The following is a 27,488-nucleotide window of genomic DNA, read 5'->3' on the forward strand; positions in this document are numbered from 1 at the left end:
TTTACTTTAACCCCTTCACGACCAATGACGCCACATAGGCGTCATGAAACCTGGTATAAATCTGACCAGTGACGCCTATGTGGCGTCATGACTTTAAAGCCCCCCTGCGGGTCGGGTGACCGGGGTCACTGAAAGGTCACCCGACCCGCAGATACAGGGGGCTTTGTAATTCACCACAGGGGGCGTGGCTTTGCCCCCAAGTGGCTACGATCGCTCTGATTGGCTATTAAAAGTGAAACAGCCAATCAGAGCGATAGTAATATTTCATCAATGAAAATTGATGAAATATTACAATCCAGCCATGTCCGACGCTGCTGTAGCATCGGACATGGCTGGAGACACCGATTCCACCCCCCCTACCGGCGATCGCCCCCCCGCAACTGAATGACAGCGGCTGTCATAATCTGCCCCCCCTCCCATTCCCTCTGCTCCCCGCCAGCCTCCGATCCCCCCCTCACCCCCCCGGTACCTCCTGAGTCCCCCCGTCCCTCCCGGTGTCCCTCGGGTCCGGATGATGGGTGCCGCCATCTTGGAAAATGGCGGGCGCATGCGCAGTGCGCCTGCCCGAATCTGCCGGCTGCAGATTCCATTCTTTCATTTTGATCACTCTCACAGTGATCAAAATGAAAGAAAAAGTAAATAAACCCCCCGAATATCACCCCCATAGGTAGGCACAACTAATAAAATAAAGAAAATATTTTTATTTTTCCATTAGGGTTAGGGTTGAAAAGAGGGTTAGGGTTGAAAAGAGGGTTAGGGTTGAAAAGAGGGTTAGGGTTAGGGTTGAAAAGAGGGTTAGGGTTGAAAAGAGGGTTAGGGTTGGAAAGAGGGTTAGGGTTGGAAAGAGGGTTAGGGTTGGAAAGAGGGTTAGGGTTGGAATTAGGGTTAGACTTGTGGTTAGGGTTATGGTTATGGTTGGGATTAGGGTTACGGATAGGGTTAGGGGTATGTTGGGGTTAGGGTTATGGTTAGGGTTGGGATTAGGATTAGGGATGTGTTGGGTTTAGGGCTGTGGTTAGGGGTGTGTTGCGGTTAGGGTTGGAGTTAGAATTGAGGGGTTTCCACTGTTTAGGCACATCAGGGGGTCTCCAAACGCGACATGGTGCAACCATTGATTCCAGCCAATTTTGCGTTCAAAAAGTTAAACGGTGCTTCCTCCCTTCCAAGCCCCGACGTGTGCCCAAACAGTGGTTTACCCCAACATATGGGGTTTCAGCGTACTCAGGAAAAATTGCACAACAACTTTGGGGGTCTAATTTCTCCTGGTACCCTCGGGAAAATAAAAAATTGGGGGCTAAAAAAATATTTTTGTGGAAAAATTTTTATTTTTTATTTTCACGTCTCTGCGTTATAAACTTCTGTGAAGCAATTGGGGGGTCCAAAGTGCTCACCAGGCATCTAGATAAGCTACTTGGGAGGTCTAGTTTCCAAAATGGGGTCACTTGTGGGGGGTTTCTATTGTTTAGGCACATCAGGGGCTCTGCAAACGTAACGACGACCGCAGACCATTCCATCAAAGTCTGCATTTCAAAACGCCACTACTTCCATTCCGAGCCCTTACGTGTGCCCAAACAATAGTCCCCCCCCATATATGGGGTACTCAGGACAAACTGTACAAAGACTTTTGGGGTCCAATTTATCCTGCTACCCTTGTGAAAAAAAAAATTGCTGGCTAAAAATCTTTTTTTTTTTTGAGGAAAAAAAATATTTTTTATTTTCACGTCTCTGTGTTATAAACTTCTGTGAAGCACTTGGGGGTTCAAGGTGCTCACCACACATCTAGATAAGTTCCTTGGGGGGTCTAGTTTCCAAAATGGGGTCACTTGTGGAGGAGCTCCAATGTTTATGCACACAGGGGCTCTCCAAACACGACATGGCAACCGCTAAATATTCCAGCATATTTTCCATTCAAAAAGTCAAATGGCGCTCCTTCCCTTCCCTGCCGTGCACCCAAACAGTGGTTTATGACCACATATGAGGTATCAATGTACTCAGGAGAAATTGCCCAACAAATTTTAGGATCCATTTTATCCTGTTTCCCATGTGAAAATGAAAAAATTGATGCTAAAAGAAAATTTTTGTTGGAAAAATTAAAATGTCCATTTTTTCTTTCCACATTGCTTTAGTTCCTGTGAAACACCTGAAGGGTTAATAATCTTCTTGAATGTAGTTTTGAGTAGCTTGAGGGGTGCAGTTTTTAGAATGGTGTCACTTTTGGGTATTTTCTGCCATATAGACCCCTCAAAGTGACTTCAAATGTGAAGTGGTCCCTAAAAAAATGGTTTTGTAAATTTTATTGTAAAAATGAGAAATCGCTGGTCAACTTTTAACCCTTATAACTTCCTAACAAAAAAATATTTTGTTTCCAAAATTGTGCTGATGTAAAGTAGACATGTGGGAAATGTTATTTAGTAACTATTTTGTGTCACATAACTCTCTGGTTTAACAGAATAAAGATTCAAAATTTGAAAATTGCAAAATTTTCTAAATTTTCACCAAATTTCTGATTTTTTGACAAATAAACGCAAAAATTATCAACCTAAATTTACCACTAACATGAAGCCCAATATGTCAGGAAAAAACAATCTCAGAATCGCTAGGATCCGTTGAAGCGTTCCTGAGTTATTACCTCATAAAGGGACACTGGTCAGAATTGCAAAAAATGGCCTGGTCATTAAGGTCAAAATAGGCTTAGTCATGAAGGGGTTAACATACAGATCTTACAGACATTTTACATTACAATGGATTTTTGTGATAACTCACCATAAAATCCTTTTCTCCGAGACGCTCATTGGGAGACACAGACTGTGGGTGTATGCTTCTGCCGCTAGGAGGCTGACACTAAGTGAAAAAAGATGTTAGCTCCTCCTCCGCCGTATACACCCTTGCTCCTATTGAGGGCGGAAATCAGTTTGGTGCCAAAGCAGTAGGAGGACAACAAAATTAACCTTAATACAGGTACAACATGTCCAAAGGAAAACACCATCCTTATATCAAATAAGTAAACACATTAATTTAAACGAAACAAGAGCCAACTGGCTAATAGGGCGGGTGATGTGTCCCCCAATGAGCGTCTCGGAGCAAAGGATTTTACGGTGAGTTACCACAAAAATCCATGTTTCTCCTTCACCTCATTGGGGGACACAGAGACTGTGGGACGTCCTAAAGCAGTCCCTGGGTGGGAGATTGACTCGCCAATCAAAGATACATCTCTTGTTTAAAGGTGCGCCACCGCTGCTTGGAGAATCCTTCTACCCAGGCTCGCATCTGCTGAGGCCCGAGTATGGATATTGTAAAGTTTGGCAAATGTGTGCAGGCTGGACCAGGTTGCTGCCTTGCAAAACTGTTCCGTCGAAGCCTAATGCCGAAGCGCCAGCGCCCCCTGCCTGAGTAGAGTGCGCACTGATTCCTGCTGGAATCGGCGTGCCTCTAATGCGGTAGGACTCCTGAATAGTCAAACGAATCCATCTGGCTATGGTCGATTTTGAGGCAGCGAGTCCCTTCCTGCGCCCTTCGGGGAGCACGAACAGCGTGTCCGTCTGACAAAAGGGTGCCGTCCTCAACACGTACCTCCGGAGGGCTCTTACCAGGTGTAACGTGTGAAGAGCCTTTTCCACACGGTGCACCGGTGCTGGACAGAATGAAGGCAAGACAACATCTTCATCAATGTGAAAAGAGGATACGACCTTTGGTAGAAAAGGAGGGGCTGGTCTGAGTACCACCTTATCCTTATGAAAAGTGAGGAACGGAGCTCGGCAGGATAGGGCCGCTAGCTCTGAACCCCGCCTGATAGAAGTGATGGCCACTAGCAACACCACTTTCCAGGAAAGGTACCTCAAAGAGACATCCTGAAGTGGCTCAAAAGGAGCTTCCCGCAGAACACTTAGGACCAGGTCAAGGTCCCAGGCGCCCATAGGCGCCTTATAGGGAGGTACCAAGTGGGAGACTCCCTGGATGAAAGTCTTCACCTGCAAACTGGTAGCAATTCTGCGCTGGAACAGGACGGATAAAGCCGATATTTGTCTCCTGAGGGAACTTGGGGCCAAGTCCGAGTCTAGTCCCGATTGGAGGAAAGCCAAGATGTTGGGGATCGAGAATCTCAGGGGGGAAACACCGCGGCCTCGACACCAAGCGAAGAACGCCTTCCAGGTGTGGTGGTAAATTTGTGCTGAAGCAGGCTTCCGGGAGCTAATCATTGTAGCGACCACCTTGCTGTCGAACCCTGCCTGGGTTAGAATCCAAGATTCAACGGCCATGCCATCAAACACAGGGCCCCTGAGTTCGGGTGGCAAATCGGCCCTTGAGAGAGTAGATCCAGGCGCTCTGGTTGGCGCCAAGGGATGTCGGCAAGCAGCAGCATTAGATCTGCGTACCACGCTCGACGGGGCCAATCTGGGGCCAGCAGAATTGCCTGGACCCCTTCCGTCTTGACGACTCTTGGAAGTAGTGGTAGCGGGGGAAATAGATATGGGAGGCGAAACTGGCTCCATGGCAGAACCAAAGCATCCACCGCGATTGCCTTCGGGTCCCTGGCCCGAGCGACATATGTGGGCACCTTGGCGTTCACTCTGGAAGCCATCAGGTCCACATCCGGAGTTCCCCACAGTTGACAAATCTGCTGAAAGACTTCGGGATGGAGACCACTCTCCAGACGCAAGACCCTCCCGGCTGAGAAAGTCTGCCATCCAGTTTTCTACGCCCGGGATGTGAACTGCCGAAATTACCGAATGGTTTGCTTCGGCCCACTGAAGAACGTGCCCCACCTCGAGCATGGTTGCTCTGCTGCGAGTGCCCCCTTGGTGATTTATGTAAGCCATCGCCGTGGCGTTGTCCGATTGAATTCGGACAGGGCGGCCTGCTAGAAAGTGATGAAACTTCAGCAGTGCCAGCTGGATTGCTCGTATCTCCAATAAATTGATAGGGAGGCATGCCTCCTGTGGCGACCACCATCCCTTGGTCGTGTGGTGGCGAAACACCGCTCCCCAGCCGAGGAGGCTGGCGTCGGTTGTCACCACCAGCCAATGGTCTGGGGGAAAAGGGTTTCCCCTGGGTCAGAGAGGAACTGGTTATCCACCATCCGAGCGACTGCCTGACTTGAGAGGACAGACGACATCGCCGATCGAGCGTGAAAGGGCTCTTGTCCCAGGCTGACAAGAGGGCGTGCTGCAAGGGGCGAAGATGGAACTGGGCGAAAGGTATTGCCTCCATCGCTGCCACCATTTTCCCTAGAATCCTCATCTCAGATCGGAAGGTATGAGGGACTGGTTGGCGAAGTGTCCGGACTCCCTGCCGGAGAGCTAGCACCTTTTCCTGAGGGAGAATCATCAATCCTTGGCAAGTGTCGAAGATCATTCCTAAGAAGGAGATCTTCTGAGCTGGCACAAGGGATGACTTCTTCGCATTGACCAACCACCCTAAGTGGGCAAGAGTATCCAACGTGATGCTGACATTTTCCTCGCATGCCCGAATTGACGGGCCCTTCACCCAGAGGTCGTCCAGATAAGGCAAAACGACTATGCCTCGAGAATGCAGTATGGCCATAACAACTGCCATAACCTTTGTGAACACTCTGGGAGCCGAGGCTAGCCCGAAGGGTAGCTGTTGTGAGTTCATTCTCTGGTTCACCAGTTGTGAGTTCCCCTTCTGGACTCCCTCTGGTGGTGATGGGAGGTGGTGCGGCTGGTTTGATCGGTGGAGATCTGCCACCTGAGAATGAGGATGACGATTGGATCTCAGGATTCTCAGATTGGATTTAAGACAGCCGACGCCCTATTCAGTTGCTGGTGATTCCTTCTGGCTTGTCAGCTCTTGGTTTTCAGCTCTGTTCCAGTCGTCTAAAGCTAAGTTTTTCTGCTAATGTTCACTCTTGATTTTGTTGGTCTATTCAGTTTTTTGTGTGGTCTGCCAGCCCCGGCTGAGGGCTGAGCTGAATTTCCACTCTTATTTATCAGTATTTTGCCAATTGGCTTTTTGCCCCTTACTAGTTCGGTCTCTTTTTGCTCTGTCTCAGAATATTTCAGAGTGCTGATATAGTGGGAGAAGTCTAGTGACTTCAGGGTTAATTTTGCTATCAGAAGTGTTGGACATGATTTTTGTAGAGTTTTTTGCAGGTTGCAGACAGTGTCTTCCCTTTCCTTTCCTGTCTAGTTAGTTTGGGCCCCATCATTTGCTCAGCCTATTTTCCTGCCTGTGTTTGTGCCTTCATCTTGTTTCACCGTCAATACATGTGTGGGGGCTATCTAGTCCTTTGGGGTCTGCTCTGGGGCAGTTAGTTTTCCCTTTTCTTGCTTTAGGCTTATGTAGTCCTCCGGCCGTGACGAGGCGTCTAGGTTCATCGTAGGCACGCTCCACGGCTACTGTTAGTTGTGTGGTAAGATCAGGTATCTGCAATCTGCATAGTTACCAACCTCTCTGGTTTCCTGTGGCTTAGCATGTTTTGCTTTTTTCTCCTCGGTGACCCATTCATAACAGGTAGCGCTACGAACTGAAAATGTCGACCGTTGATGGCGAAGCGTAGGAACCTCTGATGAGGAAAAATGGGATTATGCAGATATGCATCTTGGATGTCTATTGAGGCCAAGTATTCTCCCTGCTCCATGGCCGATATGACTGAACGGAGAGACTCCATCCGGAAATGTCTGATCCTGATGAATCTGTTCAGCAGCTTCAGGTCCAACACAGGCCTGACAGACCCGTCCTTTTTGGGAACCGAAAAAAAGTTGAAATAGAACCCCTGAGCCCTTTCGTGTTCCGACACTGGAATAATGACTCCGTTGTGCTGGAGCGATTTGATGGCTCCCAATAGAGCCCTTGCCTGGGTATCTACCCTGGGAAGCCGGGTAAGAAAAAAACGTTTTGGGGGGTCTCTGATAAATTCCATTTTGTAACCTGAGGACACCAATTCTTTTACCCATGCGTCGTGGGCGACGTTGGCTCAGACTTGGTGAAAACAGAGTAGGCGGCCACCTTGCTGGTGTCGTTTGGTAAAGACCTCGAGTCATTTGGCCGATGATCTTTGGGAGCTGGATCCCCTCGATCTGGCCATTCTCCCCAATGGGATGGCTCTATATGAGACCTGCCGCTCCCTATCCTGGTTGGGGTGGCCTGAGGCTGCGGAATTGGCTGCTGTAGTCCATCCGGGGTTGCGAAAGGCCCGAAAATGTGCCTGAATCGGGTGACGAAAAAGCGGTTTACCCCTTTGTTGAGGGAGAAACCCGCTCTTTCCTCCTGTGGAGTCTGGGATAAGTTGATCCAACTTTTCCCAAAAAGGAGGCCGCACTGATAAGGCAGGGAAGTAAAGAACTTCTTGGAAGTAGAATCGGCTCGCCATGTCCTCAACCACAGGGTTCTTCTGATAGAGATTGCACCCTCGTCAGCAAGTGCCGAACAATTGGCCGCATCAAAAGATGCATTAATTATATAGTCTCCGGCCATCGCCATCTAACCTGCGACCTCCGAAATCTCTGCAGGTAGATCCTGCTCCTGTGCGACCTTGTTTAACGTTTATGACCATGATATCATAGCCTTAGTTACCCAAGTTGCTGCGAACGAAGAAGCGAGAGCAGACCCTGACGCCTCATATACTGAACGAGCTAGGCTCTTAATAAGGCAGTCCGTGGGATCCTTAATTGAGGAAACAGTAGGGACAGATAACAGGGTCTTCGTGGCCAGGCGTGAAACAGGAGGATCCACTATCGGGGATTCCATCCATTTTTTACGGAGGTCCGGAGCAAACAGATACCTCGTTTCGAGTGCCTTTTGACCTGAAAAACGCCGGTCTGGACATTCTCTGTGCCGCTGCACTATGTCCTCAAACTCAGGGTGAGAGGAAAAGATTCTGTGCCGCCGCTTCACTCGCTTAAATGCCACCTTATGCCCTGTAGCCGCTGCGGGATCATCCTCAATCCCCAGGGTCTGATTGACGGCTTCTATGAGGCTGTCCACTGTTTCACATGACCCTGGAGTGTCCAGGTCAGGGGGCTCGTCTGAGTCGCAATCTGAGGTCTGCTCGCTATCAACCACTGGTGACGGGGAGCGAGAAGCAGAGCTTACGGAAGCCAAGGCACCGGACGGACTGGGCGACACCGTGTGGATTCATTTCCTTCAGGTCTGCCTGGAGTGAGAGCTGCCCCTGCAGGCCGGAGGCTCTAGTGAGGTGGTGGTTCCCTCTAAAGGCGGCGAGCCACTGTCCCTGCCCCTATCTGGGGCTTGAAGGGACTCTATTGCTCTCGCAAGCGACGCCATGGACTGTGACAGTGATCGGGCCCACTCCGGGGGATTTGACACATTGGTCACGGTTGCAGGGGAGGGCTCCTGGGTGCGTTCGGATTCACAGACTTTGCGTAATCGTTTGTCTGCGCCCGCGGAAATGCAGCCCGACAAGAGATGCATGCAGCGTAAAAGAACGTGTGCGTCTTTGTCTTTTCGGACATGCTGTATCTGTCCGCTGCTGGAGATATGGGGAGGAGGTAGCACCTCGCTTTTCCCTGTAGCGTGGCCTCTCGGGCAGCACTTACCCCAGTCCTGCGCCCCCCCCGCCTGGATGTTTCCTTTAAATCGCGCGCCGACATCTGTGGCGCGCACCAGCCTGTAAAACCGCTCTAGGGGTGGCACTTCCGCTTTGCGGCCTAGTTGCGCTCCGAAGCCGGGGCCTCGATTTTTACCGCCGACCACTGCGGGGTGGGCCCAGGAAGTGCTGCACGGCCCCGGGGGTGGAACTTCCGTCCGCGACCTCAATTTTACCCCTACCCGACCGGGGGGGGGGGGGGTAGGGGGGGGGTATTGCGGCGCTACTGACCGGCAAGGCGTTCGTGTCCCAGGCTGCCGCCTGACGGATCTAGCCCTCTTTTGCATGGCTAGTGGTCGCCGCCCTGTGGGCTCCAGCCCGAAGTCTTCGCAGGAGCCCTCCCAGATCCTCTCCTCACCGATACTCCTCTTCAGCCTGAGCGCAGGTATGTGAGGGGGTCTTTGATAAAAAAATAGGACGGTGCAGGCACCCTAGCTCCATCTAACCCCTTCCGGGGGTGAGGAGAGGGACCATCCGCCACCTTGCAGCACCGCAGTCTGAGCATTGGCGGAGTAGTGGGGGGCCGCGCGGACTAGTCTTGTGCCTCTGTACAGCCCATGGTTTCAATACCTAGGGGTGGTCAGGGCTAAGTCCGGTGTTTCCCACGACGCAGGAGAGGATACGTGGAGGGACACTCGCATGTGCTCGCCCGTTGTTGGTTTGGGGAAATCGGACCCTTTCAATAGGATCCGTTGCCCCTGTCTCATCTTCATAGACGGTAAAAATAAAATAAAAAAAGGTCTGGGGAAAACGGCCCAGATATGTCCCACGGTGCGGGAGAGGATACGTGGAGACGATACTCAACACGTGCTCGCCTGTTGATGGTTTGGGGAGATTGGACCCTTTCAATAGGATCCGTTGCCCCTGTCACATCTTCATGGCAAAAGACGAAAAAAGTCTGGAGAAAAAAAACAGACGTGTGCCTCCATCGACACTAAGCAAAAAACTGATTTCCGCCCGCAATAGGGGCGAGGGTGTATACTGCGGAAGAGGAGCTAACCTCTTTTTTTCACAGTGTCAGCCTCCTAGCGGCAGAAGCATACACCCACAGTCTCTGTGTCCCCCAATGAGTTGAAGGAGAAATATTCCAATTGCAAATCTTTATTCATTACACAGTGGTGTACATTGAGAACAATAAAACAGAAAAATGATAAATGTAAATCAAAACGAATACCCATGGAGGTCTGGATTTGGAATTATACTCAAAATCAAAGTGGAAAATCAAATTATAGGCTGATCCAACTTTAGTGGAAATGCCTCAAGAAAATGAAATGATGCTCAGTGGTGTGTGTGGCCTCCACGTGCCTGTATAGTCTCCCTACAACTCCTGGGCATGCTCCTGATGCAGCTGCGGATGTTCTCCTGAGGAATCTCCTCCCAGACCTAGATTAAAGCATCAGTCAACTCCTGAAAAGTCTGTGGTGCAACATGGAGTTGGTGGATATAATAAAACATGATGTCCCAGATGTGCATGATTGGATTCAGGTCTGGGAATGGGTAGGCCAGTCCATAGCATCAATGTCTTCATCATGCAGGAACTGTTGACACACTTCAGCCACATGAGGCCTAGCATTGTCATGCATCAGAAGAAACCCAGGGCCCAGTGCACCTGCATATGGTCACAATGGGTCTGAGGACATCATTCCTGTACAAAATGGCAGTCAGGCTACCTCTGGCATGCACATGAAGGGCTGTGCGGCCCTCGAAAGAAATGTCTCCGCACACCGCTACTGACCCACTGCCAAACCGGTCATGCTGGAGGATGTTGCAGGCAGCAGAACATTCTCCACGGCGTCTCCAGACTCTGTCACATCTGCTCAGTGTGAACCTGCTCTCATCCGTGAAGAACACAGGACACCAATGTCGAATCTACCAGCCTTGGTGTTCTCTAGTAAAAGCCAATCGCCCTGCACAGCGTTGAGCGGTAAGCACAACACCTACTTGTTGACGTTGGGTCCTCATACCACCCACATGGAGTTTGTTTCTGACTGTCTGAGTAGACACATGGATGTTAGTGGCCTGCTGGAGGTCATTTTGCAGTCTGGCATTGCTCCTCCTGTTACTCCTTGCATAAAGGAGGTAGCGGTCCTGCTGCTCTGGGTTGGTGTCCTCCTACAGCCCCCTCCATGTCTCCTGGTGTACTGGCCTGGTATCTGCTCCATGCTCTGGACACTGTGCTGACAGACACAGCTACCCTTGTTGCCACAGCTCGCATTGATGTGCCATCCTGGATGAGCTGCACTACCTGAGCAAATTCTGTGGGTTGTAGACACTGCCTTATGCTACTGTACAGTACGACTAGGGCTGAGCGCAATGACGAAATGCAAAAGTGACCAAAACAGCAGCCAAAAAGGAAGAGAACAGAGAAATTGTCTGTGGTCACCCCCTGCAGAACGGCTCCTTTATAAGGGTTGTCTTGCTAATTGCCTATTATTTCTACCTGTTGTCTATTCCATTTGCACAACAGCAGGAGAAATTGATTCACCATCAGTGTTGCTTCATAACTGGACAGGCTGATTTCACAGAAGTGTGATTGACTTGGAGTGACACTGTCTTGTTTAAGTGTTCCCTTAAATTTTGCTGAGCAGCGTAGTTATATTCTTGTACGTAAGGGGCAATATTATCGTAGTTATATTCTTGTACATAGGGGCAGTATTATAGTAGTTAAATTCTTGTACATAGGGGGCAGTATTATAGTAGTTATATTCTTGTACGTAAGGGGCAATATTATCGTAGTTATATTCTTGTATACATGGGCAGTTTTATAGTAGTTAAATTCTTGTACATAGGGGGCAGTATTATAGTAGTTATATTCTTGTACGTAAGGGGCAATATTATCGTAGTTATATTCTTGTATACATGGGCAGTTTTATAGTAGTTAAATTCTTGTACATAGGGGCAGTATTATAGTAGTTATATTCTTGTACATAGGGGCAGTATTATAGTAGTTATATTATTGTACATAGGGGCAGTATTATAGCAGTTATATTCTTGTACATAGGAGCAGTATTATAGCAGTTATATTCTTGCACATAGGAGCAGTATTATAGTAGTTATATTCTTGTAGATAGGGGCAGTATTATAGTAGTTATATTCTTGCACATAGGAGCAGTATTATAGTAGTTATATTCTTGTATATAGGGGCAGTATTATAGTAGTTATATTCTTGTACATAGGAGCAGTATTATAGTAGTTATATTCTTGCACATAGGGGCAGTATTATAGTAGTTGTATTCTTGTACATAGGGACAGTATTATAGTAGTTATATTCTTGTACATAGGGGCAGTATTATAGTAGTTATATTCTTGTATATAGGGGGCAGTAATATAGTAGTTATATTCTTGTACATAGGAGCAGTATTATAGTAGTTATATTCTTGTACATAGGGGCAGTATTATAGTAGTTATATTCTTGTACAAAGGGGCAGTATTATAGTAGTTATGTTCTTGTACATAGGAGCAGTATTATAGTGCCTATATTCTTGCACACAGGGGCAGTATTATATTCCTGCATGGAGAATAAGATGCAGTCAGTTTTTACTTACATCCTATCAGCATGACACAGATGGAGAAAATCTTCTCAGAATTGGTGTTGGGTGACACATTCCCAAAGCCGACACTGGTCAGGCTGCTGAAGGTGAAATAGAGCGCGGTGACGTATTTATCGTTGATGGTCGGGCCGGATTTGGTGTTGCTGTTGTTGTACGGTTTCATGATCTGGGTGCCCAGCGAGTACAACCAGCCGATTGTGCGGTATTCCGGGTCGTAGTGTTCCATGTGTCCGATCGCGTACCAGATGCAGGCCAGCCAGTGAGCGATGAGGGCAAAAGTGCACATCAAGAGGAACAGCACGGCCGCTCCATACTCAGAGTAACGGTCCAGCTTTCGGGCCACTCGTACCAAGCGTAGAAGGCGGGCAGTTTTCAGAAGGCCGATTAAGGTGGTAGTCTGCAGAAAAAAATAAGAAAATACAGAAAATGACAGACAATAAATCCTGTGGGGAGTAAAAGATGGACAGAAGAGGAAAATGGAAGGAGGGGAGGAAAGGAAGGTAAAAATGAGAAGGTGACAAGCACATCCCAAATCCTACACTGCAGAAATATCACTAATCATCTCACTACCTTACTGGAGTGCAGCTCTCATCATCCTATGCTTGTGAGTAGCTTCAGTTCACTCATAGATGGAGACTGTATGGCTAACTGTACAAAAACGTTAAGAAAATGAATGATAAAATAAGAATATAAAGTCTGCTACCGGTTTGTGTATACAACGTTGATGCAGATCTGTGACCGTTTGCAGACTAAGGCGCCTTCACACTTACCGGAGACACTTACACATGTAGACCCATCAATTCTATGGGGCTGCACACGTCAGTGTCTTTTCACCGACCGCGTGTCTGCGTGCAAAACACGCTGACGTGTCCATTTTTTGCCGGCAGCGCGGTCCGCAATACATTCCGCACACTGATAACATCCGTGTGTCATCACTGTGACCCGTACCGGCGTCTGGGAAAAGCAGTTAGCGATGTTCCCTGGTGCTGAATCGATTTCTCGTCATGGTCGCCTGCGGTCTCCCTGACATCAGCGTGAACAGGCGACACTGATGAGACTTTTAGTCAGCACCAGCCGTCTGTTTATTGCATGCATTAAATATATAAACGACATTTATATGGGTACAGCTTAATTTTCCCAACAAGCTAAGGGAAAGCCAACAGCTGGTAGATGGTGTTAATATTCTGGGAAGGGGCCAATAGCCATAAAGGTTCCCAGCCTATTAATATCAGCTCTCAGCTATTTGCTTAGCCTTTACTTGTTAGTAAAGGGGAACCCCCCCAAAAAAATGACGTGGTCTCATCTATATTTATTAACCAGCATATTTTCCACACGTACACATGATCCGTGGAAACACACTGATATGTGCTCAGATACATAGATTTGAATGGGTCTGCGTGTGTAAGCGTCTCCGGTACGTGTGAAAACTGTCACCACATGTACGCTATCTGTACTGCTTTTTCCCAGATGCCGGTATGAGTCACACTAATGCAACACATGGACGCCACACGGACATGACACATGGACACACACAGCACCGGCACTGGTTTTTCCAATACCGGTAATATCAGGACGTCTGAAAGAGGTCTAATGCAGAGAGGGGAGTAGAGGAGGATGAGTAACAGCAGACGGCAGCAGCTGACTACACAAGGTGGCTCTACTGCCTGTAACCATGGTGACGCACAGATCTGCATAGGCGCTGTATACCCAAAACAGTAGGAAGTATGAATATAATAATATCAACCTGGAATCCATAACAACCTAAAGGAAAAGGGGGAAAGAAGGAAATCCTGAATATCTCACTAGTTCCTGCGCCTCTTGACTCACTCTTCAGAAATGGAATGTAATGAAGATCCCAACGATCAGCTGCCGATTCAGTAATGTGACAGGCGTATAACAGTCAGTGACAGCTGCACAGCTCAGGGTCAATGCCCGGCGCCACCACAGCATGCTGTATTCTCAGCGGAGCTATTCTATTGCTACAGGACTCCTATGTAGGCAATGTACGCAGGATTGTGTAATGCAGGCAGGACTGTGTAATGCAGGCAGGATTGTGTAATGCAGGCAGGACTGTGTAATGCAGGCAGGACTGTGTAATGCAGGCAGGACTGTGTAATGCAGGCAGGACTGTGTAATGCAGCCAGGACTGTGTAATGCAGGCAGGACTGTGTAATGCAGGCAGGTCTGTGTAATGTAGGCAGGTCTGTGTAATGTAGGCAGGTCTGTGTAATGTAGGCAGGTCTGTGTAATGTAGGCAGGTCTGTGTAATGCAGGCAGGTCTGTGTAATGCAGGCAGGACTGTGTAATGCAGGCAGGACTGTGTAATGCAGGCAGGACTGTGTAATATAGGCAGGACTGTGTAATGCAGGCAGGACTGTGTAATGCAGGCAGGACTGTGTAATGCAGGCAGGTCTGTGTAATGTAGGCAGGTCTGTGTAATGTAGGCAGGTCTGTGTAACGCAGGCAGGACTGTGTAACGCAGGCAGGACTGTGTAACGCAGGCAGGACTGTGTAACGCAGGCAGGACTGTGTAACGCAGGCAGGACTGTGTAACGTAGGCAGGACTGTGTAACGCAGGCAGGACTGTGTAACGCAGGCAGGACTGTGTAACGCAGGCAGGACTGTGTAACGCAGGCAGGACTGTGTAATGTAGGCAGGACTGTGTAATGTAGGCAGGACTGTGTAATGTAGGCAGGACTGTGTAATGTAGGCAGGACTGTGTCAGGACTGTGTAATGCAGGCAGGACTGTGTAATGTAGGCAGGACTGTGTAATGTATTCAGGACTGTGTAATGCAGGCAGGACTGTGTAATGTAGGCAGGACTGTGTAATGCAGGCAGGACTGTGTAATGTAGGCAGGACTGTGTAATGTAGGCAGGACTGTGTAATGTAGGCAGGACTGTGTAATGTAGGCAGGACTGTGTCAGGACTGTGTAATGCAGGCAGGACTGTGTAATGTAGGCAGGACTGTGTAATGCAGGCAGGGATGTCTAATGCAGGCAGGACTGTGTAATGTAGGCAGGTCTGTGTAATGTAGGCAGGTCTGTGTAATGTAGGCAGGTCTGTGTAATGTAGGCAGGTCTGTGTAATGTAGGCAGGTCTGTGTAATGTAGGCAGGTCTGTGTAACGCAGGCATGACTGTGTAATGCAGGCGGGATTGTATAATGCAGGCGGGATTGTGTAACGCAGGTGGGACTGTGTAATGCAGGCGGGACTGTATAATGCAGGCGGGACTGTATAATGTAGGCAGGACTTTGTAATCCAGGCAGGACTGTGTAATGCAGGCAGGACTGTGTAATGTAGGCAGGAGTGTGTAATGCAGGCAGGAGTGTGTAATGCAGGCAGGAGTGTGTAATGCAGGCAGGAGTGTGTAATGCAGGCAGGAGTGTGTAATGCAGGCAGGACTGTGTAATGCAGGCAGGACTGTGTAATGCAGGCAGGAGTGTGTAATGCAGGCAGGAGTGTGTAATGCAGGCAGGACTGTGTAATGCAGGCAGGACTGTGTAATACAGGCAGGACTGTGTAATGTAGGCAGGACTGTGTAATGCAGGCAGAACTGTGTAATGTAGGCAGAACTGTGTAATGTAGGCAGGACCGGACAGATAGCTCAGGGGCAGTGCTTTTCTTATGTCGGTGCATGATTGGGAAACGGAGCATGAATTTGGGACCTAAAGCATGTAATCACCATAACTTACACACTCAGCAAACAGTAGAGTATACAGCACACACACACAGAACAGTATACGGCACACACACACACACAGAACAGCATATTGCACACACACATAGTAGAGTATACAGCACAGACACAGTAGAGTACACAGCACGGACACAGTAAGGTATACAGCACACACACAGTACAGTATACAGAGCATAAAGTACAGTATACGGCGCACACACACAGAACAGCATACGGCATATAGACAGTACAGTATACAAAACACATACAGTACAGTGTATGGCACACAGAGTATACAAGACACACAGAACATATGCGTCACACACAGTACAGTATACAGCACACACAGTACTGTATAATGCACTGTGTGCTATATACTGTACTGTGTGTGCTATATACTGTACTGTGTGTGCTATATACTGTAGTGTGTATGCAGTATACTGTACAGTGTGTGTGCAGTATACTGTACAGTGTGTGCGCGGTATACTGTACAGTGTGTGCACCATATACATACAATAAGCCAGCCACTCTCTTTCTCCCACTTGCTCTCCCTCTCTCTGCTTCTCCTCACTGCTGGCGACATATCTCCCAATCCTGGACCCCCCATGGCACATACCTCCCATTACTACCCCCTCCTACCGCTCCCTATCTAATATGAACTACCGCAATCTCTCCAACGTAAAAACTGTGCCCTTGACGCCTCTCTCTGGAGCACTCTGGAGTGCCCGCTCCATCTGCAATAAGCTTCATGTGATTAATGACCTCTTTCTCTCTCGCAATCTTGCCTTCCTCGGCCTCACAGAAACATGGCTGACACCCTCTGACACTGCTTCCCCTGCTGCGCTGTGTTACGGCGACCTCCACTTCACCCAAACTCATCGTCCCGGCAACAGACATGGTGGAGGAGTGGGTCTTCTCCTTTATTCTATCTGCACCTTTAACCCAATCCCACCTCTACCCTTCCCTTATCTTCCCCTCTTTTGAAGTCCACTCTGTCCGCATCTACTCTCCCTCCAACCTCCAAGTGGCCGTCATATACCGACCTCCTGGCCCTACCTTCATTGACCAATTCTCTACCTGGCTTCTTCACTTTCTTTCCACTGAAATCCCCACTATCATCATGGGTGACTTCAACATCCCCACTGATACCCTTCAGTCAGCAGCCTCCAAACTCCTGTCCCTTACTTTATCCTTTGGACTTGCTCAGTGGTCCTCCTCAGCCACCCACACAGACGGACATGCATTAGACCTGGTCTTCACCCGTCTCTGCTCTCTATCTAACTTCACCACCTCCCCTCCCCCTCTATCGGACCACCACCTATTCACTTTCTCATCCCTGTCAACCATGTCCAGCAACATGCACACCCCTGCAGAAACCTCGCACATCTAGACACTCGCACGCCCTCTGACTCTATTCTACCACTGGCATCCATATCCTCACTCCACGACACAGACACTACTTTCTACAATGCCACTCTTGCATCAGCTATTGATGTAGTCGCCACTCTCGTTCATGGCACAGTGCGACCTATCAATAGACAACCCTGGCACAATAACATCACTAAAAAGCTCCGGCAAGCATCCAGGGTTGCAGAGCGACGTTGGAAGAAAACATATTCGCAAGTCAATTTCACCGCATTCAAACAAGCAACACTCGCTTTCAAATCTGCCCTCACCTCTGCTAACCAGGCCTACTTCACAACCCTCGTATCGTCCCTATCTTACAACCCAAAACAGTTATTCAAAACTATTAACTGCCCCCTCAACCTCCCTCATCTCTGCTGAGGACTTTGCCACACACTTCAAAAATAAGATTGTCCAAACAAGGCAAGTCTTCATTGTTCAACCACCACAACCCCTTTGTATATCAGACCAATGCCCAAACCCCATAACCTCCCTCTCCAACATCACTGAAGGGGAGCTTAATCGCCTCTTCTCCAAATCGCACCTCACCACCTGTACACTCGACCCCATCCCATCCTACCTCCTCCCCAACCTCATCACCACACTTATCTCATCCCTAACCCACCTCTTCAACCTATCGCTAACTTCTTGTACCTTTCCTTCTGCTTTCAAACAGGCTACAATCGCACCTATCCTCAAAAAGCCAACCCTCGACCCAACCGCTATGTCCAGCTATCGCCCAATATCGCTGCTCCCATTTGCTTCCAAACTCCTGGAGCAGCACGTCCACGCTGAACTTTCCTCCCACCTCTCATCTAACTTGCTCTTTGACAGTCTACAATCTGGTTTCCGTACCTTCACTCCACTGAGACAGCACTGATCAAAATTACTAACGATCTACTTACTGTCACGGGGCAGTGGGGGGAAAACAGGAGACGTGAAACCGGGGCCCCTGAACTGCCCCTAAGGCTAAGGAGGTGCCCTGACTTTCCTTAACTTGGCGGTACACTTGAAGGTAGTGAGGCCCAAGTCCCCGACCTGTCCCTATCTCCTGTTTAGCCCTGAGCTAAACCACCAACCCTCTCCCCAGGAGGTGAGACAGGGAATAAAGTGTACTGCACAACACCCAAAGGAAAAAGGGAAAAACACCAAAACACTTATCTTGCTCTGCTGCAGTCATCAGGCAGCAGAGTGAATCACCGGATAAACTTTTCGCAGTGGCTCAACACCTAAGAGCCAGCTGCCACCTTCACCATCTAACTCTGCTGCGGACACCGGGCAGAGTTCACACCAGTTTCAGCAGTGGCTCTTCACCTCAGAGCCCGCTGCTCACTTCACTGTGGTTCGTATCCAAAAGGAAAATGCTGCTATTACCCACACCTGCTCATAGACCATCTGACCCTATATAGGAAAAGGGAATGGTCAAATGATCAGGGGCCAAAAGCTGCTATAACCCCAATGACCACGGGGGGAAAAAGGTAAACTAAAGAAAGTATCAGATGTAATGACACTTGTGGCCACCGGGGGCAAAAACCCCAATAAAGCCCCCAGAAGTCTGAAAATAAAGGTTTTCATGAGGGAACCCAGACTTTGACACGGATCCAAGAATTGGACCATGACACTTACAGCCAAAGCTAACGGACATTACTCTATACTCCTGCTTCTAGACCTGTCCTCTGCATTCGACACAGTTGACCACTGCCTCGTACTACAGATCCTCTCCTCCTTTGGCATCAAAGACCTCGCCCTATCCTGGATCTCCTCATACCTTTCCAACAGCACATTCAGCGTTTCCCACTCCCACACCACCTCCTCATCCCACCCTCTCTCTGTTGGAGTCCCCCAAGGCTCTGTTCTAGGACCCCTACTCTTCTCAATCTATACGCTTGGTCTGGGGCAACTTATAAAGTCCCACGGATTCCACTACCACCTGTATGCAGATGACACTCAGATCTACCTCTCTGGCCCAGACGTCATCTCTCTGCTGCCCAGAATCCCCGAGTGTCTATCAGCCATATCCTCCTCCTTCTCCTCTCGCTTCCTCAAACTGAATGTGGACAAATCTGAACTCATCATCTTTCCCTCATCTCACAGATATTCCTTACCTGACCTATCACAATTAACAACGTCATGCTTTTCCCCGTACCGGAAGTCCGCTGCCTCGGAGTAACCCTTGACTCTGCCCTGTCCTTCAAACCGCACATCCAAGCTCTCTCCACCTCCTGCCGCCTTCAGCTCAAAAATATTTCCAGAATCCGTCCTTTCCTCAACCCTCAATCTACTAAAATGCCTGTGCATGCCCTCAACATCTCTCACCTCGACTACTGCAACATCCTTTTCTGTGGCCTTCCTGCTAACACCCTCGCACCTCTCCAGTCCATCCTTAACTCTGCCGCCCGACTAATTCATCTAATTCATCTCTCTCCTCGCTACTCCTCCGCTTCTCCCCTCTGCAAATCTCTTCACTGGCTCCCATTCCCTCAGCGTATCCAGTTCAAATTACTAATACTGACCTACAAGGCCATCTATAACCTGTCTCCGCCATATATCTCTGAACTAATCTCCCGATACCTTCCCTCACGTAATCTCCGGTCCTCCCAAGACCTCCTTCTCTCCTCCACACTTATTCGCTCCTCACCCAACCGCCTCCAAGACGTCTCCCGAATATCCCCCATCCTCTGGAATTCCCTGCCCCAACAAGTCCGACTATCAACCACACTTGGATCCTTCAGACGGAACTAGCTATCTACTGTACTATGTGTGCCGTATACTGTACAGTATAAGGCACACACAGTATACGGCACACACAGTACAGTAGATAGCACACACACAGTAGAGTATACAGGACACAGTACAGTATTTGGCACACACACATACAGTATACGGCGCACACAGTACAGTATACGGCGCACACACAGTAGAGTATACGGCGCACACACAGTAGAGTATACGGCACACACACAGTAGAGTATACGGCACACACACAGTAGAGTATACGGCACACACACAGTAGAGTATACGGCACACACACAGTAGAGTATACGGCACACACACAGTAGAGTATACGGCACACACAAAGTACGGTACACGGCGCACACACAGTACGGTACACGGCACACACACAGTAGAGTATACGGCACACACACAGTACGGTACACGGCGCACACACAGTACGGTACACGGCACACACACAGTAGAGTATACGGCACACACACAGTACGGTACACGGCGCACACACAGTACGGTACACGGTACACACAAAGTAGAGTATACGGCACACACACAGCAGAGTATACAGGACACAGTACAGTATTTGGCACACACACATGGTACACGGCACACACATACAGTATACGGCGCACACAGTACAGTATATGGCACACACACAGTACGGTACACACACAGTAGAGTATACGGCACACACACAGTAGAGTATACGGCACACACACAGTAGAGTATACGGCACACACACAGTACAGTATACGGCACACACAGTAGAGTATACGGCACACACACAGTAGAGTATACGGCACACACACAGTAGAGTATACGGCACACACACAGTAGAGTATACGGCACACACACAGTAGAGTATACGGCACACACACAGCAGAGTATACGGCACACACACAGAAGAGTATACGGCACACACACAGCAGAGTATACGGCACACACACAGCAGAGTATACGGCACACACACAGCAGAGTATACGGCACACACACAGTAGAGTATACGGCACACACACAGCAGAGTTTACGGCACACACACAGTTGAGTATACGGCACACACACAGCAGAGTGTACGGCACACACACAGCAGAGTATACGGCACACACACAGCAGAGTATACGGCACACACACAGCAGAGTATACGGCACACACACAGCAGAGTATACGGCACACACACAGCAGAGTATACGGCACACACACAGCAGAGTTTACGGCACACACACAGTTGAGTATACGGCACACACACAGCAGAGTATACGGCACACACACAGCAGAGTATACGGCACACACACAGCAGAGTATACGGCACAAACACTGTTGAGTATACGGCACACACACTGTTGAGTATACGGCACACTCTATAGTACAGCTGCTTGCATTGCACCACACCACAGAGTTACTTTACCTCTTTTCGGCTCTTTGGACTTTCTTCGATCCTCTTCATCAACTTGAAAGAAAAACATTTTCTTATTCAGTTTCTTGCCTTCTTGGCACCCAGACCTCCCCTCCACTAACAATATTCATCATTTTTGATAGTTTTGGGGTCTTACACTAAGGATGCAATTACGTCTTATTAGGCAACCAAAGGGAATCTCAGGGTAGATGACGTATCTCCTTATGTTATGTACATCCTTCAATGTATTTCAGCAACATAATAGTACAAAAAAAAAAGTTGTAGCGTCTGTCATGTTAAAGGAAATTTATAGTGAGGGTCCTCTCATTCAGGAGCCAGACTAAATTGGCGACAAAAATCATCCTTTGCTTCTGTGGAGCACTTGGTACTTATATCAATGGCCAAGTCAACTGTGTAATATGTCACTTCACCTGCGGGGGTGCTATAGTAGAATTGAGCACTTGTTGCCAGGTTCTTTCATAGATTTCAGCTGATCACTAAATGTCCCGTCACACACTGCGATCTCGCTAGCGAGATCGCTGATTTTGTGACACATCAGTGATCTCGCCAGCGAGATCGCTGTGTGTGACGGGGATCAGCGACCGGCCCCCTGCCGGTTATCACTGATCGTGTTCGAGCGGCCTGGGCCGTTTTTCTATCGCTGGTGTGGCAGCGATAGACCAGCCATCAGCGACGCTGGTTTCTAATGTAAACGTCGGGTATCCAGGAGCCGCGGCTCCTGGATACCCGACGTTTACATTAGAAACCAGCGTCCAGCGTCGCTGGTCCTGATCGCTGGGGCTGTCTATGTGACAACTCACCAGCGATCAGCCTAACGATGTCCCAGCGATCCCATCCATGTCGGATCGTTGGTGGGATCGCTGGGACATCGTTATGTGTGACGGGGGCTTCAGGGTCCAAGTCATTTTTATCAAGAAACTCTTGAGATTAAAAGAGAATTGCAGAACTCCAGATTTGGATTGAGGGGATACCTCACATTGATGGTGACTACTCAAAAATTCTTATCTTTTGGCTAATGGAAAGCAAACAATAAAGATAGGCTATCAGCTTCTTTGATTAAACAAAAACCTAATTTGATGGAGAACCTGGTACACCCAAAATTGGATAGTACACACATCAGATTTAGAGACTAAAGATGTCTTCGTTTTGGGCAGAAGGAAGACCTTCAATCAATAATTTTGGAGTGAAGGACATCGCGAAAGCTACATCAACAGTGACAATCCTCGGTTTTGAAGCTAAGGCAGCTCCAAAATCTCTATTAATGGTGATAACCCTCAGTTTTGGAGTAAAGGAGGTAAACTGTAACATGCGTAACATGTTTTTTAATAAGTGATAGCCGCTGAAAAATCCTATACATTTTGGGAGATTCAGGTTCTGAGACCACCACCTATCGCTCAGAAGACACATATTCTACAGTTTTGGAGTGAAAATGGTCCTCAAACCTATGTTAATGGTTATCACCCTCTGTTTTGGATTGAAAGAAGTCTTCAAACCTTTTCTAATGATGATAACATTTAGTTGTGGAGTAAGGAAGAGTGCCTAGATCATTATTAATGGTGACCACAACAAGTTTTGGCATGAAGGACGTCCTCACTTATATTAATGTTGAACACTCTTAGTTTTGGATTGAAAACACTTGTCAGATCTTTATTAGTAGTGACCATAAGACCCTCAGATCATTATTAATAGTGTCTGCTGTCAGTTTTGAAGTGAAGGAGGTCCTCAGCTTTATATTAATGATGACCACCTTAAGTTTTGGAGTGAAGGAAGTCTTTAGATATTTATTATTGGTAACAAACCTCAGTTTTGAAGTGAAGGAAGTCCTCAGATCGTTATTATTGGTGACCACCCTCGGTTTTGGAGTGAAGGAAGTCCTCAGATTGTTATTATTGGTGACCACGCTCGGTTTTGAAGTGAAGGCACCCTCGGTTTTGGAGTGAAGGAAGTCCTCAAATCTTTATTATTGGTGACCACCCTCAGATTTGGAATGAAGGATGTCCTCAGATCTTTACTAATGGTGAGCACCCTCAGGTTTGGCGTGAAGGAGGACATCAAATTCGCATTAATTGTGACCATCCTAATTTCTATAGTGTAGAAGAACCTTAAACTTTACAGAGGTCCTTGACCTTTGGTTGCCTAAACCTCAAGGAAATCTGAAATAATGTTTCAGTTTCCTCCACACAAAAGTTAACATTAATGAAAAGCTTGTCAGTTCTGTAGGAGCAAGTCCATCTGACATGATCTACCATGGCTTCCAATGACAACATGGACCCCCGTTTTCTTCATGTAAGTGGTGAGACAATACGAGACTTGACATATCGAGTGGAGGCAGTGAATTTATGGTTCGCACATACATGTCCAACACCTCCTGAGAAGGTGGACCAAACAGAAATGAAGCAAGAGCAGAGTGGCAGAAAGTCAGTGGATAGGAGGGAGGTAAAAAAAAAACAAAAAACAGCCAGGTGGTCAGTGGCTGAAAACCGTCACATTGTCCAGAAGGTGCATGATCATTCCTTATTGTGTGAACACATTTGGATAGCATACAAAACACACAATCAGGCACAAACACACACATGTACACATGCAAAGCCCACCACCGTCTACTTCATATGCTATAAATTGTACACAATATGACAAAAAGTATGTGGAGCCCTGACCATCATATCTATAGGAACCTGTGTCTGGACATAAATTCCCGAGGAGAGTCCCTCACCTTTTCAGACTATGTCTTAATATGTATCATGTCACAAACAACATATCTCACGGCCAAGAAGAAAAGGGTGGAGCGTGGTGGCAGCCAGTGACAACATAACATATCGCAAAAGTAGGTCCAACTTACCTCCTCGGAGCCGGAGCCAAAAATCAGAAGATCAAAAGGAATGGCAGCCACCATGTCAATGAGGAACCAGCCTTTGAAGTAGTGTATGGCAATCTTGCCTGGGTGGCTGACCACTTCTTCATTGGTGTTGACGTAGGTGGTGCGGAAGTTGATGAGGATATCGATAATGAACATGATGTCAACCATCAAGTCCACCACACTGAGCGGGTTGCAGGAGTAGCCACAGTTTTCCTTCTGCTCCTCTTGGTCGTTCAAAAGGAAGGCGGCTGAATATGGCGTGAAGATGGCAGTATAGATGACGAGCAGGAGGATGAGCCAGTCCCAGACGGCCTTAAAGGGACTATAGTGGAGAATTGTCCATTTGTGGATACGAGGAGCTTGTAGTTTGTATTCGGGAAGGACATCGGCTCCTAACGACAGGACCTGTGTGATAGAAGAAGTCATACATAAAATATCGTCTATGCATGATGTGGTCAATGATTGTCAAACGGCGAAGAAAATAATAAAAAGACCATTGCCAAAACCATCAACATATGAGCCCAACAAGACAACGTGTTCTTCAAGCCGAAGGCAAAGACCCTTAGCTGTATGGAAATGCAAAACTAAGAAATTGAAGACCACCTCATCCAGTAATCAGAATGAAAGGGGTTAGAAAAACACATTGGCTGTCTACCAAACACAGCTCCACAACTGCCCATGGGTTACGTCAGCTGAGCTGCAATATCACACACAATCTGTGGACAAGAGTGGCGCTGTTTGGAAGACAATCTTGACCATTCCTTTACGGACACATCTGATACAGAAAACACAATGACCTGGTACCGTGGGAGGTCAAAGAATCTCAGCGTCCTTGTGACCTGTGATGGTGTAAGCATAAACCACAGCTAGAGGGTGACCCTATTTTATGGAGCCCCACATCTTTATATATGCGACTGGTCAGCAAAATTGCTTATTCAAAGTGGACAAAAATGATGCTCTCCAGTTGTGTGAAGTTACGGGAAGCTTTCCGCACAGATCTGTGAAGATGTACGGCGCTGACATTCATGGCTATATATATATATATATATATATAATATATATATGTATATACACACACACACACACAAGGAAGGGGCCCGCGGCTCATAGCTACCGACCCTGCAAATCACATCCAGGAAGGTGATGTCAGGAGGAAGGTTAAACAACAGCGCAGGACGCGGACACCATGACCCTCATCACCCTACATAATGTCATAGGATAAATCCCAAATATATGCAGAATAGGGGAGCAGCAATGGAGTGATTGAAACTAGTCGCACCATCTTCCATGTAATCATATTCCATTTCCAGTGAAATCCAATTAGGAGGAGTAGTTAGCTACTTCCTCCCTGATGGAGGACACAGCCCTGATCCTCTAGAAGCCCCAGAAATAAGCAGGCCATTATTAGCAATCATAGACAGTCCCTTTAAGAATATTTCATTGAGATGTCACCTTTCAGGATGGACAGGAGACAACTAGTATGGCCGCCTTTACATGCACTTCCAGGGTGGTCACTCATTAATATTAGATACTTTTCATGAATTGGATCTGAAGATAAAACAAGTTCGGTGCACCGCTGATCAACTATTGTAATTCACACATGTCCCGAATCACATGGACTGGATGATGAGGATTGAATCCCTCCTGATGACTACTGATGGGAAGGAAGACAATAGACAGAAAAGTCTACAGACCAGTGGTAACCAGTGCTAGGATAGGTTTACTGGGAAGACGCAAAGGGTTAATATTGTTCCCTTTGCGCTGCCTCCCTATTGACCAAAAATCTGGAAGCGCCATGAATCAGTCCGGGCCTCGCATTCTCCCGCTGCCTCCAGGATATTTACAGGTTCCTTAATGCTCTGCCTCATATCAGCCGGTGGTTGCCATAACCATCTCCATCCCTGGACCATCCATCTACAGTCAGATACTTGGCCCCCCACTAGGATATGTGCGGTCTGATCCTTATTCCTGTCTTGTCTCACCGCTTCTATATTATCTGCCCCCCTAATATACTGACTCCTACTTCTTTACTGGAACCCTCCTGTATTATCCGCCCCATCCAGTATTATCCATCACCCTCTTGTATTATCCGCCCCTCCCCTGTATTATTTTCCCCTCCCCTATATAATCCGCAACCTCCCCTGTATTATCCGCCCCTCCCCTGTATTATTTTCCCCTCCCCTATATAATCCGCAACCTCCCCTGTATTATCTGCCCCTCCACCTGTATTATTTGCCTCTCTCTAGTACTATCCCCCTTCTATTATGCGACTCTCGTCTTTATTATTCATGCCTCTCCTCTATTACCCGCCCCCTCCTATATTATATGCCCCTCGACTGTATGTGCCCCTCCACTGTATTATCCACTGTTCTCCTGCATTATCTGCACCTCTACCATATTATCTCCCCCTCTATTAGACGACCCTCCCCTTTATTATTCATCCCTCCTGTGTTATATCAAGCCCTGCCGTGTATTATCCAGCCCTACAGTGTAATATCCAGCCCTACAGTGTATTATCCAGCCCTACAGTGTATTATCCAGCCCTACAGTGTAATATGCAGCCCTACAGTGTATTATCCAGCCCTACAGTGTAATATCCAGCCCTACAGTGTAATATCCAGCCCTACAGTGTATTATCCAGCTCTACAGTGTATTATCCAGCCCTACAGTGTAATATCCAGCCCTACAGTGCAATATCCAGCCCTACAGTGTATTATCCAGCCCTACAGTGTAATATCCAGCCCTACAGTGTATTATCCAGCCCTACAGTGTATTATCCAGCCCTACAGTGTAATATCCAGCCCTACAGTGTATTATCCAGCCCTACAGTGTATTATCCAGCCCTACAGTGTAATATCCAGCCCTACAGTGTAATATCCAGCCCTACAGTGTATTATCCAGCTCTACAGTGTATTATCCAGCCCTACAGTGTAATATCCAGCCCTACAGTGCAATATCCAGCCCTACAGTGTATTATCCAGCCCTACAGTGTAATATCCAGCCCTACAGTGTATTATCCAGCCCTACAGTGTATTATCCAGCCCTACAGTGTAATATCCAGCCCTACAGTGTATTATCCAGCTCTACAGTGTATTATCCAGCCCTACAGTGTAATATCCAGCCCTACAGTGTATTATCCAGCCCTACAGTGTAATATCCAGCCCTACAGTGTATTATCCAGCCCTACAGTGTATTATCCAGCCCTACAGTGTAATATCCAGCCCTACAGTGTATTATCCAGCCCTACAGTGTAATATCCAGCCCTACAGTGTAATATCCAGCCCTACA

The 27,488-nt window shown here is 47.8% G+C and overlaps 1 protein-coding gene across 4 annotated transcripts in view; it reads right to left on the reverse strand.

Annotated features, from left to right (window-relative positions):
• The window catches only part of KCNH2 (potassium voltage-gated channel subfamily H member 2), a 316,360-nt gene that overhangs the window by 38,616 nt on the left and 250,256 nt on the right, over positions 1-27,488 (reverse strand). For all 4 annotated transcript variants that reach the window (XM_073582209.1, XM_073582210.1, XM_073582208.1 and 1 more), the window contains 3 exons: positions 24,183-24,605; positions 21,335-21,376; positions 12,112-12,514 (listed from right to left, as the gene is read on the reverse strand). In XM_073582209.1, coding sequence (XP_073438310.1) covers positions 12,112-12,514; positions 21,335-21,376; positions 24,183-24,605 — 868 coding nt within the window. The remainder of the gene's footprint in view (positions 1-12,111; positions 12,515-21,334; positions 21,377-24,182; positions 24,606-27,488) is intronic.

This window comes from Dendrobates tinctorius, unplaced genomic scaffold (assembly GCF_039654945.1).
Source record: "Dendrobates tinctorius isolate UK_male_01 unplaced genomic scaffold, ASM3965494v1 ptg000070l, whole genome shotgun sequence".
NCBI classification, from domain to species: domain Eukaryota; kingdom Metazoa; phylum Chordata; class Amphibia; order Anura; family Dendrobatidae; genus Dendrobates; species Dendrobates tinctorius.